General features: G+C 44.1%; 1 protein-coding gene across 2 annotated transcripts in view; it reads left to right on the top strand.

Moving 5' to 3' along the window:
- The window catches only part of LOC120058541 (transcriptional enhancer factor TEF-5-like), a 69,605-nt gene that overhangs the window by 36,534 nt on the left and 15,100 nt on the right, over nt 1-17,971 (top strand). For both annotated transcript variants that reach the window (XM_039007296.1, XM_039007307.1), the window contains exons 4-5: nt 11,367-11,431; nt 14,561-14,623. In XM_039007296.1, coding sequence (XP_038863224.1) covers nt 11,367-11,431; nt 14,561-14,623 — 128 coding nt within the window. The remainder of the gene's footprint in view (nt 1-11,366; nt 11,432-14,560; nt 14,624-17,971) is intronic.

Genomic DNA, 17,971 nt, shown 5'->3' with positions numbered 1-17,971 from the left:
AATCTGGTGTTACTAAGTCAAAGTGTTTGTTATATTTCAGTCTTGTGATAATATTGGGATGCTAACTCAAAATGTAATACATTTCAACTTTATATCTGACATGGTACAGGTGTCTTCCTTTTTTTAAGCCCATAACCATGTGTGTGAGGTGTATGCTTTTGTTAAGACGACCAATTGTTTAAGACTACTGATTGTTTAAGACTACCGATTGTTTAAGACTACCAATTGTTTAAGAGAGGCTACGTGAGGGTAGCATATCCATTCGGCATATAGCTAAGCTCGTGTCATTTAGCTTGCTTCATCAGAGAAGGCTTTTGTAAAGAGCTTGACGTCGGCAAGCAGCCTATATTTTGAGTCTAAACTTGTCCTGGTAAAGTTGTCTGTCTTGACTACTGTCATTAGTACTATAGGCGATAGGCATAGCTGGTCCAATATCTTTATAAGTTGGTTTTCAGCAGCAATCGTGGTTAAACAGCCTTAAAATCAATGCTGAAAGAGGTATAATATTAGCTAGCTAAGGTATGTTGGTTGGAGATAAAAAGTATAGAGCTTAACATAATGTTGAGGCGACTTTACAAAGTTGCTAGCTGGCAAACATTATTTCTAGCTAGCGTTACGTGGGCATGTGCGCCCTTCTGCTGCTTTACAGGCAGAGGCCACTATGGACGGAAAATGTACCAAACCACACATAATTGTCAGGTAAAGTACAGTTTAATATTATGTCACTCAAATTTCCAATATATTGAGAGATGTAGGGTGTATTCCAGCTGTGTTCTGCTGTAATGCATTGGAGCGTGCTGCGGCTTGCCCCCTAGCTGGGAATGTTTCAATATGATGATATTTATAACAACCTATTGTCACGTTCCTGACCTGTTTTCCTTTTTTCTTGTATTTATTTAGTTGGTCAGGGCGTGAGTTGGGTGGGTTGGTCTATGTGTGTTTTTCTATGTTGGGGTTTTTGTGTTCGGCCTGGTATGATTCTCAGTCAGAGGCAGCTGTAGATCGTTTGTCCCTGATTGAGAATCATACTAAGGCAGCCGGGGTTTCACGTGTGTTTTGTGGGTGGTTGTATCGCGTGTCTGCATTCGTGCCACACGGGACTGTTTGTCGATTGTTTTCATGGTGTTCTTTTGTTTCGTGTTCAGTTTCGATATAATAAATAATCATGGACACTAATCACTCCGCATATTGGTCTGATCCTTCTCGCCTCTCCTCCTCGTCCGAGGAGGAGGATTACGACGATCGTTACACCTATAGAAAGAAACATCCTGTTTCTTTTATGTTTAATATTACTTGATATTTTTTTCATCATTCTTATCACAACATCATGGTGAGGCTCTAGCTGTCCTTGCTCAATGCATATATGCTCTCCCATACGATGTGTCACAGCAATTTTTTCTGATAGTACTCAGAAACCGAACAGGTCTGAGCCTGTCGTCCCCTGACCCAGGGGCTGGTTGTTCCAGTCTCACTAGAAACATAGCATCAGAGCTGGAGCTTAGTTACCCAGAAGACACCACAGGCAGCTCCCCTTAGCTTGGTTTTCACCTGGCTTTCTTTAGTGCTTCAAACCGGTTCTGTCAGTGTCCTCACCTGTCAGTGCTGTCTCCAGCTATTTGCCACCTGCCATTTATTGCTCTTCTCTTCCTCATCTGCAGTCCTTAGACGTACTGTGAATTAGGAAAGTGGCAAAACCAAGTGTCCTTTATAACTTCATGTCAGTCTAACACACTAAGGTGCTTCTTGCAATAACCAGTTATGCACTGTCTCTCACCTGGTCTCCAGAATAGCGTTTGCTGCTTCTTGAACCAGTTGGACCGACTTTGCAATTGGTATCTCAACGCCATAAATCGAACCATGGAGACAAAAACATTGCAAAGAGTGCTATAAAACCTTCACGAGGTCCTATAGGGATCTAAGCTATTTCCTCCACCAGCATGTTACTTGCTGAAATCCACTGCATCCAGATGGAGAAATTGGCAAGTTGCTAATTAGAATCATAAAACATTCAGGTGTTAGAAACTGGTTGCATTTGTCTGAAGTTACTCTTTATCCCTATGATGGGTGAGAAAACAGGGGATTGGCTGGCTGGGCTGCTGATGGGTGAGAACACAGGGGAATGGCTGGCTGGGCTGCTGGTTCTGAATAAGACAGCCAAGTTGGAGAACATAAAACAGATTGAAATGTGAATAGTCAGGAAATGCATGGAGCATGGGTTGAGATGTGGGCTTATTCAGGGGGTTTGACTTCAATGTCCTCACAAAACCTCTTGGTTTTGGGGAACCTCTTTTGGGGAACAATGTTATGTTAACCAGCATGATATAGGCTGAGTCTCCTCAAGTCCTGTTGTGTAACCATCAAGTCCTTTAATTATTGTTCATGTCTCATAAACTTAAATTGAAACCATTTTAAATCCAACATCAGCTTCTATCAGAACGTTTTTCAAGACTATATATATTTAAGGGATTTTTTTTGTTTTATTTTCATGGCTGTCTGCATTGTTGTTCTGTCCTTGCTGCTGTAAAATGGAATGTTTAGCATGCGTCTATCAGGAATGTCATTCTTTGGGTTCTGAGACAGATTTGATTGTTAGTGGACAGACATATGACTAAGCTGCTAGCTAACACAGCGGCCTCTGTGCTAGCTGTCGTTGTGCTAACTGCCGCTGTGCTAGCTGCCATTGTGTTAACTACCGCTGTGCTAGCTGCCTCTGTGCTAGCTGTCGTTGTGCTAACTGCCGCTGTGCTAGGTGCCATTGTGTTAACTGCCGCTGTGTTAGCTGTCGTTGCGCTAACTGCCGCTGTGCTAGCTGCCATTGTGTTAACTGCCGCTATGCTAGCTGCCTCTGTGCTAGCTGTCGTTGTGTTAACTGCCGCTGTGCTAGCTGCCTCTGTGCTAGCTGTCGTTGCGCTAACTGTCGCTGTGCTAGCTGCCATTGTGTTAACTGCCGCTGTGCTAGCTACCACTGTGTTAGCTGCCGCTGTGCTAGCTGCGTTTCTGGCTAGGCTGGCTGCGGTCTAAACAAGGCCGGAACTCTGACTAGCTCTCCTCTCCTGGGGGATGTGGTGTTGAGACTGCCTCCGGATACAGTTACGCCATTTTAACTGTATCTGATCTGACTGGATGGCTGGCTAGCTAGCTAGCTAGAGCGTATTCATTGACATGGCTATATGTCAGAGGGACCTGTTGCTAAATGCTATTTCATAGTTGGTTTGCTGGGTGTTACAGGTAACCTACTATGAATGAGAATGGACCAGATTAACACCTTTCATTTGTCTGTGAATGTATTAATGTATTGCCAATTACGCGATAATGCATTAATAGCACTGCAGAAGTGCACAGTTTCCTCTGACAACATTGCCATGGTTTAACCTCTGTCTGTCTATTGATCTTCCCTCGAGTCTATTGAAGAAGAGACTTTAATGGAAAAGCAAGATGGTGGCTCCTCTCCTGGTTTAGCAGGACAGTGAAGTGTTCAGAACCTATATCTCAGAGTTGTTTCTCAGAAAAGGAGCACAACAGAAGTGGCAGGTGGAACGGCAGCGTGTTCCCTCCCTTCGCAGCACACTGTCAGGACCCCCAGTAGAGGTCAAGAAGAGCGACTGCTTTCTTTTTTCCAAACCAGTAAACACCCTATCCATTTACGTCATCTGAGGCCCTCCTGGCAGCGAGGCATGCCCCCAACCCAGAAGAAGCATTCTCACAAGGCGATGACCTCAGACATCTAAATTCTGCCCTGACGTGAGGCCGGGGGAATTTTAACGATTGCACTGTGTGTAATACTGTCTACTCCACAGTCTCAGACTGGGGAAGCGCTGCAAGTCCAATGCCGTGGCCTCCAAAACCAGGCAAGTCATCATCATCCCTCCTGTTGGGAATTCCATCTGGATTTTTCCACAAGGAATGTTCTTGTGGGAAATCGGTAGTGTTCCCTGATGACTACTGACCACAGATATCATGTGGCACTCAGAATTGCCCAGGTTTCCCCCTATGGTCAGAATGTCAGATGACCTTAAGATGAAAAATATAATTTGGAATGAAAAATCAATAAGTAGAACACCCCCAAAATGGTTGGAACATGGAGGCCATGGTTCGTCTGTGTGTATTGGGCCACCACCCAGCAGAGGTCAGGGGTCAGGAGGAAGAGAGGATGAAGGGAGGAGGGTGTGTCTTGTTTTGTGGTGGAGCACGGCTGAAATATTGTTCACCTGTGTTATCTTGCTGGAGGAAGGCATGCTGCCAAGCCCTGAGCACACCTCCTCCTCCTGCAATGCACTCTGGGTAAGAAAGAAAAAACAGCAAAATAGGGCACTGGAGGGAAACACATGTCTCCTAGTGATCTTTGCACGCTGTGCTAGGAATGAGCGATGGGTTCATTGCATGCAGTAGAAGTCAGTAGAAGGACAGAGTAATATATGCAGCAGTTGGTAGATGAGTATGCTAGTTAGGCTGAACTTGAGTTTCATAGACAAGAGAGGAGTGGAAAGGAAAGCAGCGTGTGATGACTAAGAGGCCCTGGTGTTTCCCTGTCATTCTCTAGCTGAGATGTCAGGAATGTTGTCTGTCATGGCCAAACAGTATGTTAGCAATTTAGGATTACCTCAATGTGAAAGGTGGGAGAGAACGAGAGAGGGAGGGAGATAGACAGGGAGCGAGATAGAGATGGAGGGAGAGGGGGAGACAGAGGGAGATAGATAGATAGATAGGCAGAGGGTGGGAGAGAGAGAGTGAGGGAGATAGAAAGACACGAGGGAGGGAGATAGACAGAGGGAGAAAGGGAGGGAGGGAGAGAGAAAGAGAGGGAGGGAGTTAGATAGACAGAGGGAGAAAGGGAGGGAGGGAGAGAGAAAGAGAGGGAGGGAGATAGATAGATAGACAGATAGATAGATAGACAGAGATAGATAAACAGAGGGAGAGAGATAGATAGACAGAGGGAGAAAGATAGATAGGGAGGGAGGGAGGGAGCGAGGGAGGGAGTAGATAGACATCGTTACAACACTGTATATATACATAATATGACATTTGAAATGTCTTTATTATTTTGGAACTTTTGTGAGTGTAATGTTTACTGTTCATTTTTATTGTTTATTTCACTTTTGTATATTATCTACCTCACTTGCTTTGGCAATGTTAACATATGTTTCCCATGCCAATAAAGCCCCTTGAATTAAATTGAATTGAGAGAGAGAGAGCAAGCGAGATAGACAGACAGACAGACAGACAGACAGACAGACAGACAGACAGACAGACAGACAGACAGACAGACAGACAGACAGACAGACAGACAGACAGACAGACAGACAGACAGACAGACAGACAGACAGACAGACAGACAGAGGAAGGGAGAGAGGGAGGGAGAGAGGGAGAGAGGGGAGAGAAGATAAATAGATAGACAGAGGGAGGGAGGGAGGGTGGCAGTGAGTTAACTCTGCTCCCCATCTCAGTGTGTAAGTGGAAAATTCCAGTGGACATGCAGTAAAAGAGGAGGATAGTCATGGCAGGGAAGAGGTTAATCATGGCAGAGTCAGCCTGCGGGGCTCTGCAAACTGAGTGTTGAGCAATCTGAGGGAGGGAGGGAGGGAGGGAGGGAGGGAGGGAGGGAGGGAGGGAGGGAGGGAGGGTGGGTGTGAGGGAGGGAGGGAGGGAGGGAGGGAGGGAGGGAGGGAGATGGAAACACGGTGAAGTAGAGTGATTGCCGATTGATTGAGATAGAGGTAAGATGGCAAGCGAGGGAGATGTACAGAAAGTTATTGTGTGAGCATACACTTGTGTATGTGTTAGCTGTCCTTGTTCGTAACTTGGACTGTGAGTGTGTGTGTGCGCCAACCTGTCCACCACCTGACTTGAGGCCTTGAAGGGAGACCCCGTCTCTTCCGCCTAGCTGAACCTTCTGTCTAGTCTGAACAGGCCTAGCCAGTCTGCCTCTCTAAATCAATCTTCTACTTTGCAAAAGTCTTGTGTAAAAGACTTGGTAATTCCATGGCTCACAACCCCAGTCAGTTACTTACAACCTTACAACCTTTAATGAAGACACACAGAACAGTTTTCTTAAAACTGGCTTTGTAAATTAAGTTCATTTCCAGTTATTTTTATGTTGAAAATGTGTATTCGGTACAGAGGGAACAGATTCTAGAAGCCATTTGTTTGATAGTTAGTTCCACTGCTCCCTCAGTCCAGAAGATTGATAGTAGCAGTTGGGCTGAAGAGGGTAGTAGTCGGGGGCCAGGGGTGTAGAGGGGTTCTAATTGTTCTCTCCCACCTCCTGACTGCGACAGTCAGTGGCAGGTGTTACTGTCCGTTGGGTAAGGGGTCACACACAGGGGTTATTTTGGGAAGGGAGGGGTGTGTGTGTGTGTGTGTGGGGGGGGCAGTCCTGATGCCAGGTGGCAGTTGTTGGTAAAGACAGTTATGGCTTTGTGTTTCCTCCAAGAGTTACAGCCTCAGCTGCCCACCTACCCCCCACCCCCAACTCCTCACCCTCCACCCCCAACTCCTCACCCCCCACCCCCAACCCCCCCAGCTGCCCCCCCCACCCCCAACTCCTCACCCTCCACCCCAACCCCCCCCCCCCCCCAGCTGCCCACCTACCCCCAACTCCTCACCCTCCACCCCAACCCCCTCCAGCTGCCCACCTACCCCCACCCCCAACTCCTCACCTCCCCCCAAACCCTCACCCTCCACCCCAAACCCTCACCCTCCACTCCTAATCCCTCCCCCAACCACTCACCCCCCAACCCCTCCCCCCCAACAACTCACCCCCCAACCCCTCACCCCCAACCCCTCAACCTCCACCCCAACCCCTCACCCTTCCCCCCACCCTACCCCTCACCCCCCTTCCTCAACCCCGGACCCTTCAACCCCTCACCCTCCACCCCTACCCCTCATTCCCTATCCTCCCTCCTCAACCCCTGACCCCGTACCTCTCACCCCCAACCCCACCCTCCACCCCAACCCCTCACCCCACCCTCAACCTCCACCCCAGCCAGCTAACCCTTGCTTAGCGCTGTGTGCCTGTGTGTGTCCGCAGTCCACACCGGCTGCGCTAGTAGGGACCTGGCCAATCAGACTGGCTAGCACAGATGTGACAGGCTGGGAGGAATGCTAGGAATGTGGAGGCGCTGGGGCGGGCGTGTCCCTCCTAATCCAGGGGGAGGGGCCGGTCGGCTGGCTGACTGACTGGCTGCTTCAGTTCAGTATTGGCTGGCCAGGCAGCTCATCTCAGTAGAGAGAGAGAAAGAGACAGAGCGATAGGGGGGAGAGAGAGGGAGACCGAGAGATAGGGGAGAAAGAGAGAGAGATGGGGGAGAGAGAGATAGACAGAGAGAGAGGGGAGAGAGATAGACGGGGAAGAGAGAGAATAAATAGAGAGAGAGGGCACAGAGGGCTCAAGTCCTGCCAGCACTCCTCTCCTAACATGTAGTACCTTTATGTTAATTACACCAAGCAGAGCAGAGCCTAAAGCAGGCCAAGGACCAAGGAAAAAGGCATATTGTCAGCTTTTCTCCTGTCATTGTGTCTGAGGTGCTGTCTGAAGTTAGTTGGCTTGGCCTGTCACAGGGCTTTTTTCAACATGGGTTTGCAATAATGTAAAGCGTTGGCTATCCTTTGTTTGTAACTTGGACTGTGTGTGTGTGTGTGTGTGTGTGTGTGTGTGTGTGTGTGTGTGTGTGTGTGTGTGTGTGTGTGTGTGTGTGTGTGTGTGTGTGTGTGTGTGGTGTGTGTGTGTGTGTTTTGTTTTACTATCCTTGTGGAGACCAGAAATCCAAAACAAGGAACATTCGGACAAGTGTGGACATTTCGCTGGTCCCCACAAGGAAAAAGGCCATTTCAGGCTTAGGGGATAGGTTTAGGGTTAGGGTTACAATTAGGATTAGGAGTTAGGGGTTTAGGTTAGGGGTTAGGGATACAATTATTTTGAATGGGAATAAACGTGACATGTTACAGGAAACTAGGCGTATGTCGCGGGTCACTACTTCACACGAGAGCAGTTTGAAAGTAATATTTTTTATTTTGAGAAAAATGTGTTTTTTGGCAGAACATGTGAACTTTCATGTTCCATTCCGAGTGGCACAGCGGTTAAGGCACTGCATCACAGTGCAGGAGGTGTCACTTCTGACCCTGGTTCGATCCTGGGCTGTATCACATCTGGCTGTGATCAGGAGTCTCATCGTGTGGTGCACAATTGGCCCAGTATTGTTCGGGTTAGGGGAGGTTTTGGATGGGGTTGGCCGTCATTGTGAATAACAAACTTGTATGCCATCTGTAAATACGAATATAATTCTGTCTATTTGAGCTGGTTAGTATGTGTAGGTAATCCTGTCTAATGCTGCTTAAAAAATATATATTGCTTAGTAGAACTGCATAAGTGTTGCTCTCCACTTTCTGGAGGACCGAGTTTTGAAATCAGTGGAATTAGAGTATGATAGCTAAGGAGATGGAGAAAACACCTGTCTCCGGATTACATCTTCAAACTAAGGGCAACCATAGCATCCGTGACAGGGAGAAGTGTCCAACCATGAATACGGGTAAGATAGTCTAGCTAGCTACATTTTTTAGGTATTATACATTTCTAATTTTGACAAAATGGTTTTCATTTCAAGTTAGTGTACTGTTAGCTAGCTAGCTAACGTTAGCTGGCTGGCTCGCTAGCAAACGTTACATGTATGATCTTATTATTCGTATCTCAGAGCCATTTGCTTGTTATAGCCTATTGTTAGCTAGCTAACATTGAACCTGGTTGGTTAGCTACCTGCAGATTCATGCAGGGTAGTAACGTCATGAGTTGTGATTATGGTTAACCTTTCTGGCGCAGGCGTTCCGCTAGCGACTCACCTCGACAACATCCGGTGAAATTGCAGCACGCCAAATTCGAAATACAGAAATAGTCATAAGAAACATTCATAAAAATACAAGTGTTATACATCGGCTTAAAGATGAACTTCTTGTTAATCCAGCCGCTCTGTCAGATTTCAAAAAGCCTTTACGGTGAAAGCATACCATGCGATTATCTGAGGACATTTTCCAACCAAGTAGTCACGAAAGTCAGAAATAGCGATAAAATTAATCACTTACCTTTGAAGATCTTCATCTGGTTGCAGTCACAAGAGTCCCAGCTACACAATAAATGTTTGTTTTGTTCAATAAAGTCCCTCTTTATATCCCAAAAACTATGTTTGTTGGCACGTTTTGTTCAGTACTGCAGTCAAAACATGCAGACGAATACATCCTAATAGTACCGGTAAAGTTCGTCGAAACATGTCAGACAATGTTTATAATTAATCCTCAGGTTGTCAATTGTCTAAATAATCAATAATATTTCAACCAGACAATAGCGTATTCAATAGAAAGGAAAAACAACGAAGGGCACGCACTCGGTCATGAGCGCAAACCAGCACAGCATGATTCTACAGTCCACTGACAGAAAGGTCTCATTCTTCTTCATTTTTCAGAAAACAAGCCTGAAACAATGTCTAAAGACTGTTGACATCTAGTGGAAGCCATAGGAACTGCAATCTGGGTCCTTACCCATAAGATACTCTATAGGCATTAAATTGAAAATACCCACATAAAAAAAATCCCACTTCCTGGATGGATTTTCCTCAGGTTTACGCCTGCCATATCAGTTCTGTTATACTCACAGAAATTATTTTTAACAGTTTTGGAAACATTAGAGTGTTTTCTATCTAAATCTACCAATTATATGCATATCCTAGCTTCTGGGCCTGAGTAACAGGCAGTTTACTTTGGGCACGCTTCTCATCCAGACGTCGAAATAATACCCCCAAGCCATAAGAAGTTAATTGTTTAGCTAGCTAGCTACATGTCTTAACAAAAGACTCCACTAGGCAAGTGTCCATTTTAATAGAATGTCACTGCGACAACTGTTAGCCAGATAGCTTGGGTGCTTGACTGCTGTTTTTAGGATAGAACGCTCGGATCAACCCTTAAAGAGGTTGGTGGAGCTAAAGCTTAAGAAGGTGTGAACTATGCTGAATGGGTGTTGACAAAGAAAAGCTCTCCAGTAGGTCTACCAAATATTCAAAGGACATTTTCTCAAAAGTGAGGTTACAAGTTTATCAACTTTCAAAGCAGAATTACTTTCCTATTGTTCCACAAATGCAGTGTATGATATACAATTTTGTAGCTCTGTCTCGGCTTTTATCGAAAGTAAAAAAAAATAAACGATTTCAAATGTTGCTACATGAGACCGAATCAAGGCGATCAGTCAGAAATTGTTTGGTCCCCACAAGGATAGTAAAACAAACGAGTGTGTGTGTGTGTGTTTTAGAGAGAGTGCCATGAACGGATGGCTGGTTTGTGGGGGAGTTTAGGTCATTATTCATGATACTGTTGTCTCTCTTTCTCCCGTTCTTTTGCTCTCTTTTTCTCCCTCTATTTATATATCTCCTTCTTTCACATAAACATACTGATGCACATTCACACCGATCCTCTTGGGGAACTTCCTATCATTTCTCTTACTAGTCAGCAAATGTTAAAATGAGATGTTTTGAGATGCAGACCTCCCTACCTAGTACAAAGAAACACAAACTGCACCTGGAAAATCGAACAAACTTGACAACCCTGGAAAATACTAATCACTTTGAGCATTGATAGATTCCACTGTTCGGTTGCTCTCTCATTTGAAAAACGTTCAGATAAGTTGCATTCAGAGCAAATTAACCCCTTTAAAGCCCCTGTCATCTGTCTGAGAGAAAGCCATTAAAGCCAAGAATAGAAGGCCCTTCTCTGTCCGACCTGTTTGTGCAGAATGTCAAGTGTAGATGTTACATAATGAACAACATGTTCCTTCTATTTTTTTAAAAGTACTGTGTCTGTAATTATGTGACGCATGAGCTAAAAGTCAGGAGGTGTCAGACGAGCTAATGAAATCAAAGCTCCTGAACTAGCCAGTTGTCGTTCTTTTATACGCCTGTTGAAAACATTTTAGAAGTGGTGTCCCAGGGTCAGTGATATAAAGAAATGTTCACCTACTGACTGAGAGGTTGAGTAATGTGTGTGTTCCTAAGAAGAACCTTTTGGGAGGTCGACGGTGTGTGGCACCTAGCATTCTGTTGAGATCCTGTAGCTATTTAGCAGCAGACCTTTAGCTCCACCTTGTGTTTGTTGTGAATAATCATGTTAATGTAGAAGTAGCCCACAGACACAGATCTAGGATCAGCCTTTTCTTTCCAAATATGAACAATCTTTTGGGTGAAAAATGCTTAACTGACCATAGTTCAGAGCCTACTCCTTTATCACCTGTGTACCAGCTATATAAAAGCTGTATGGTTGCTAAATGTGTCAATGAGATTTGTCTTTGTTTCCAGGTTGTATTCTTCATGGTGTTGTTCATCTCTCTGTTCCAGGTCGTAATGAGTTGATAGCTAGGTACATCAAGCTGAGGACAGGCAAAACCCGCACCAGAAAACAGGTAACAATACTTTTTTATTTTACAGCAATGGGTTGATAAAAAGTTTTTACCACTCAGACTTTATAAAGACTTGATTTTACATTACATTTACATTGAAGTCATTTAGCAGACACTCATATCCTGAACGATTTTACCTACATTTATTATTAGAAGTCAAATGAAATAAAATGTTATTTGTCACATACACGTGTTTATCAGATGTTATTGCGGGTGTAGCCAAATGCTTGTGCTTCTTGTTCCGACAGTGCAGAAATATCTAACAAGTTATATCTACCAATTTCACAACAAATACCTAATACACACAAATCTAAGTAAAGGAATGGAATTAAGAATATATTAATATATGGACGGGCAATGTCAGAGCGGCATAGACTGAGATACTGTAGATAGTATAGAATACAGTATATACATATGAGATGAGTAATGCAAGATATGTAAACATTATTAAAGTGACATTATTTAAAGTGACTAGTGTTCCATTTATTAAAGTGGCAAATGATTTCAAGTCTGTGTATGTAGACTGCAGCCTCTCTGTGCTAATGATGGCTATTTAACAGTCTGATGGCATTGAGATAGAAAAGTCTACAAGACGTATTAGATATCCTGTAGCTGTAACATTTGGAACATGGGAACTACAGTTGAAGTCGGAAGTTTACATACACTTAGGTTGGAGTCATTAAAACTTGTTTTTCAACCACTCCAAAAATGTAATGTTAACAAACTATAGTTTTGGCAAATCGGTTAGGACATCTACTTTGTGCATGACACAAGTAATCTTTCCAACAATTGTTTACAGACAGATTATTTCACTTATAATTCACTGTATCACAATTCCAGTGGGTCAGAAGTTACACTAAGTTGATGGTGCCTTTAAACAGCTTGGAAAATTCCAGAAAATTATGTCATGGCTTTAGAAGCTTCTGATAGGCTAATTGACATCATTTGAGTCAATTGGAGGTGTACCTGTGGATGTATTTCAAGGCTTACCTTCAAACTCAGTGCCTCTTTGCTTGACATCATGGGAAAATCAAAAAAAATTGACCTCAGATTGACCAAGACCAAAATTGACCAAGACCTCAGAAAAACATTGTAGACCTCCACAAGTCTGGTTCATCCATGGGAGCAATTTCCAAACGCCTGAAGGTACCACATTCATCTGTACAAACAATAGTACGCAAGTATAAACACCATGGGACCACGCTGCCGTCATACCGCTCAGGAAGGAAACGCGTTCTGTCTCCTGGAGATGAATGTACTTTGGTGCAAAAAGTGCAAATCAATCCCAGAACAACAGCAAAGGACCTTGTGAAGATGCTGGAGGAAACAGGTACAAAAGTATCTGTATCCACAGTAAAACAAGTCCTATATCGGCATAACTTGAAAGGCCACTCAGCTAGGAAGAAGCCACTGCTCCTAAACCGCTGTGAGGCCGTTGGTAAAATTGAATAAATGCAGAGTCAGGCGCAGGACACAGTTCTGAGTAATAATCCAAGATTTACTCAATAAAAGGTAAAATTCCAACAAAGAACGTATACAATAAACAAAAGCACGAACAACGAGAACCCACATGACAAACAATAACGCACAAAACAGAGAGGGAAGCCATAGGGTTAAATAAGGAACATAATTAGTAGAATAGAAATCAGGTGTGTATAATGAAGACAAAACCAAACAAAAATGAAACATGGATCGGTGGCGACTAGCAAGCCGGTGACGTCGACCGCCGAACGCCGCCCAAACAAGGAAAGGGACCAACTTCGGCGGAAGTCGTGACAACCGCCATAAAAAAGCCAGACTACTGTTTGCAACTGCACATGGGGACAAAGATGGTACTTTTTGCGAAATGTCCTCTGGTTTGATGAAAGAAAAATAGAACTGTTTGGCCATAATGACCGTCGTTATGTTTGGAGGAAAAACACCATCCCAACCGTGAAGCATGGCGGTGGCAGCATCATGTTGTGGGGGTGCTTTGCTGCAGGAGTGACTGGTGCACTTCACAACATAGATAGCATCATGAGAGAGGAAATTATGTGGATATATTGAAGCAACATCTCAAGACATCAGTCAGGAGGTTAAACCTTGGTCGCAAATGGGTCTTCCAAATGGACAATGACCCCAAGCATACTTCCAAAGTTGTGGCAAAATGGCTTAAGTACAACAAAATCCAGGTATTGGAGTGGCCATCACAAAGCCCTGACCTCAATCCTATAGAACATTTGTGGGCAGAACTGAAAAAGCATGTGCGAGCAAGGAGGCATACAAACCTGACTCAGTTACACTAGCTCTGTCAGGAGGAATGGGCCAAAATTCACCCAACTTATTGTGGGAAGCTTGTGGAAGTCTACCCGAAACGTTTGACCTAAGTTAAACAATTTAAAGGCAATGCTACCAAATACTTTTTGAGTGTATGTAAACTTCTGACCCACTGGGAATGTGATGAAAGAAATAAAAGCTGAAATAAATCATTCTCTCTACTATTATTCTGACATTTCACATTCTTAAAATAAAGTGGTGATCCTAACTGACTTAAGACAGGGGATTTTTACTAGGATTAAATTTCAGGAATTGTGAAAAACTGAGTTTAAATGTATTTGGCTAAGCTGTATGTAAACTTCTGACTTCAACTGTAGATGTATTGCAGTAACAGGTCAGTCAATTGTGTCAGTATTCTGTTAATTTGTAGAAATTACATTTGTCTGTCTTTTCTATTTGTACTGAAGACAAGTAACACCAACTCAAATCAAAGACACAAAAAATACAAATAACGTAGCGTTGTGTGAATCGCCTTCATTTAATGTTTGAGGAGCTGTATAATATTGTATGTGTTTGTGTTTGGTGTGTGTGCGGGCGTGCGTGCGTGCGTGTGTGCTTGTATCCATGTGTATGTCCGTGTGTGTGTGTTTGTGTTTGGTATATTGTATGCTTGTATCCATGTGTATGTCCGTGTGTGTGTGTTTGTGTTTGGTATATTGTATGCTTGTATCCATGTGTATGTCCATGTGTGTGTTTGGTGTGTGTGTGTGTGTTTGTATCCATGTGTATGTCCATGTGTGTGTGTTTGTATCCATGTGTATGTCCATGTGTGTGTGCATACTCTATGATTTTTATAACTGTCTCGCACCCCTTTAGGTATCTAGTCACATACAGGTGTTAGCACGGAAGAAAGTTCGAGAATACCAAGCAGGTATCAAGGTAGGTGCTACTGAACAGGCCTCCTGCCAACTGTGACTGGGCTTCTCTTTCCTCCTTGGTTACGGCCTCTCTTGTCGTCTCTCTCTCGGTCTCCTTTTCTCTTCTTCTCTTGGCTCTTCTCCTCTTGGCTCTTCTTCTCTGCAGGTTTCTAGCCATTTGCAGGTTCTCGCCCGGAGAAAATCTCGCGAGATCCAGTCAAAGCTGAAGGTATGCGCTTCTCTGCGGGCTGGGCGGGGCTTGGCTTTGCGCTAACCAATTAGCACTTTAGTTCTTCTTACAGCCGTAGATGGATAGGTTCTCCGTGACTAGAAAATACCAACCCTAGTAAATAGTACTGCAGGAGACCCCCAGTCTGCATAGGGGTGTATTGGCTTGAGGTCACTGTGTGACTCATCATGTAGGCTAACGTGTCTGGGAGAGACTAGAGCAACAAGTTATAGCTAGTAGCTACCATGCATGCACGGCACAGGGCGCAACGGGCTAAAAATATGGTCATCTGTTGACCACTGAAATACATCTCAATGCTTAGTACAGTACTGTACAAAGCTGTAAAGAAATGACATTATAGGAGCTGTCTTTATTATACTGCTTATCCTGTATACAGTAACTCAGCCTGTGGTGTAGCCTAGAGGAATGCTGTGAGCAGTATGATCTGTCTGTGGTGAACGGTGTTGCTGCATGATGGCCTTGTCGCTACAGCTGCACGCCTGTCCCTACTGTACCTATGCCAGCCATGCTTCTGCCTATAGGCTTTCCTCAAATCTTCCTCTGCCTTCAACCCTTCTCTCCGCTCTGACCCCAATCTCCATTGGATGTCTCTGAATGTTCTTCCTTATGAGAGTTAACTACTCCAATCGTATGCAAATACCTACATGTTAGAATTAAACCATCATACTCTATACACTACTATAGCAGTATGCTTAGAACAAGTGTCCTACTGTACCTGTATACTTCTGCTATACTTCTACTATTTCTAGATAATATTGGGTGTGCCCTATTCTTCATCATCCTCCTTCTGCTTATATTCAGTAGAATATATATACATATACAGTGCATTCTGAAACTATTCAGACCCTTTGACCTTTTCCACATCACGCTACAGCCTTATTCTAAAATTGATTAAATTAGCATTTTCCGCATCAGTCTACATACAATACCCCATAATGACAAAGCTAAAACAGGTTAAAAAAAAAAAATTAACACATAAATACCTAAGTATTCAGACCCTTTGCTATGAGAATCGAAATTGAGCTCAGGTGCATCCTGTTTCCATTGATCATCCTTGAGAAGTTTGTACAACTTGATTGGAGTCCACCTGTGGTAAATACAATTCTTTGGACATTAATTATATAGACACAGCTGTCTATAGAAAGGCCCACAGTTGACAGTGCATGTCAGAGCAAAAACCAAGCCACGAGGTCGAAGGAACTGTCCATAGAGCTCCGAAACAGGATTGTGTCAAGGCAAAAAAATGTCTGCAGCATTGAAGGTCCCCAAGAACACAGTGGCCTCCATCATTCTTAAATGGAAGAAGTTTGGAACCACCAAGACTATTCCTAAAGCTGGCCGCCAGGCCAAACTGAGCAATCAGGGGAGAAAGGCCTTGGTCAGGGAGGTGACCAAGAACCCGCTGGTCACTCTGACAGACCTCCAGAGTTCCTCTGTGGAGATGGGAGAAACTTAAAGGACTGTCAGACAATGAGAAACAAGATCCTCTGGTCTGATGAGACCAAGATTGAACTCTTTGGCCTGAATGCCAAGTGTCACGTCTGGAGGAAACCTGCCACCATCCCTAGAGTGAAGCATGGGGGTGGCAGCATCATGCTGTGGGGATGTTTTTCAGTGGCAGGGACTGGGAGTCTAGTCAGGATAGAGGGGAAAGATGAACAGAGCAAAGTGCAGAGAGATCCTTGATGAAAACCTGCTCCAGAGCGCTCAGGACCTCAGACTGGGGCGAAGGTTCTCCTTCCAACAGGACAATGACCCTAAGCACACAGCCAAGACAACATTTTCTAAAAACCTGTTTTTGCTTTGTCATTATAGGGTAATGTGTGTAGATTGATGAGGGGGAAAAACAATTTAATAAATTTTAAATTAAGACTGTAACGTAACAAAATGTGGGGGGAAATCAAGGGGTCTGAATACTTTCCCGAATGCACTATATATATATACAGTGGGGCAAAAAAGTATTTAGTCAGCCACCAATTGTGCAAGTTCTCCCACTTAAAAAGATGAGAGAGGCCTGTAATTTTCATCATAGGTACACTTCAACTATGATAGACAAAATGAGAAAAAAAATCCAGAAAATCACATTGTAGGATTTTTTATGAATTTATTTGCAAATTAGGGTGGAAAATAAGTATTTGGTCAATAACAAAAGTTTCTCAATACTTTGTTATATACCCTTTGTTGGCAATGACAGAGGTCAAACGTTTTCTGTAAGTCTTCACACACTGTTGCTGGTATTTTGGCCCATTCCTCCATGCAGATCTCCTCTAGAGCAGTGATGTTTTGGGGCTGTTGCTGGGCAACACGGACTTTCAACTCCCTCCAAAGATTTTCTATGGGGTTGAGATCTGGAGACTGGCTAGGCCACTCCAGGACCTTGAAATGCTTCTTACGAAGCCACTCCTTCGTTGCCCGGGCGGTGTGTTTGGGATCATTGTCATGCTGAAAGACCCAGCCACGTTTCATCTTCAATGCCCTTGCTGATGGAAGGAGGTTTTCACTCAAAATCTCTCGATACATGGCCCCATTCCTTCTTTCCTTTACACGGATCAGTCGTCCTGGTCCCTTTGTAGAAAAACAGCCCCAAAGCATGATGTTTCCACCCCCATGCTTCACAGTAGGTATGGTGTTCTTTGGATGCAACTCAGCATTCTTTGTCCTCCAAACACGACGAGTTGAGTTTTTACCAAAAAGTTCTATTTTGGTTTCATCTGACCATATGACATTCTCCCAATCTTCTTCTGGATCATCCAAATGCTCTCTAGCAAACTTCAGACGGGCCTGGACATGTACTGGCTTAAGCAGGGGGACACGTCTGGCACTGCAGGATTTGAGTCCCTGGCGGTGTAGTGTGTTACTGATGGTAGGCTTTGTTACTTTGGTCCCAGCTCTCTGCAGGTCATTCACTAGGTCCCCCCGTGTGGTTCTGGGATTTTTGCTCACCGTTCTTGTGATCATTTTGACCCCACGGGGTGAGATCTTGCGTGGAGCCCCAGATCGAAGGAGATTATCAGTGGTCTTGTATGTCTTCCATTTCCTAATAATTAGTCCCACAGTTGATTTCTTCAAACCAAGCTGCTTACCTATTGCAGATTCAGTCTTCCCAGCCTGGTGCAGGTC

Source organism: Salvelinus namaycush, chromosome 2 (genome assembly GCF_016432855.1).
Source record: "Salvelinus namaycush isolate Seneca chromosome 2, SaNama_1.0, whole genome shotgun sequence".
NCBI classification, from domain to species: Eukaryota; Metazoa; Chordata; class Actinopteri; order Salmoniformes; family Salmonidae; genus Salvelinus; species Salvelinus namaycush.
Note: the sequence above shows the minus strand (reverse complement) of the source record. Positions and strands in the feature narration are given on the sequence as shown.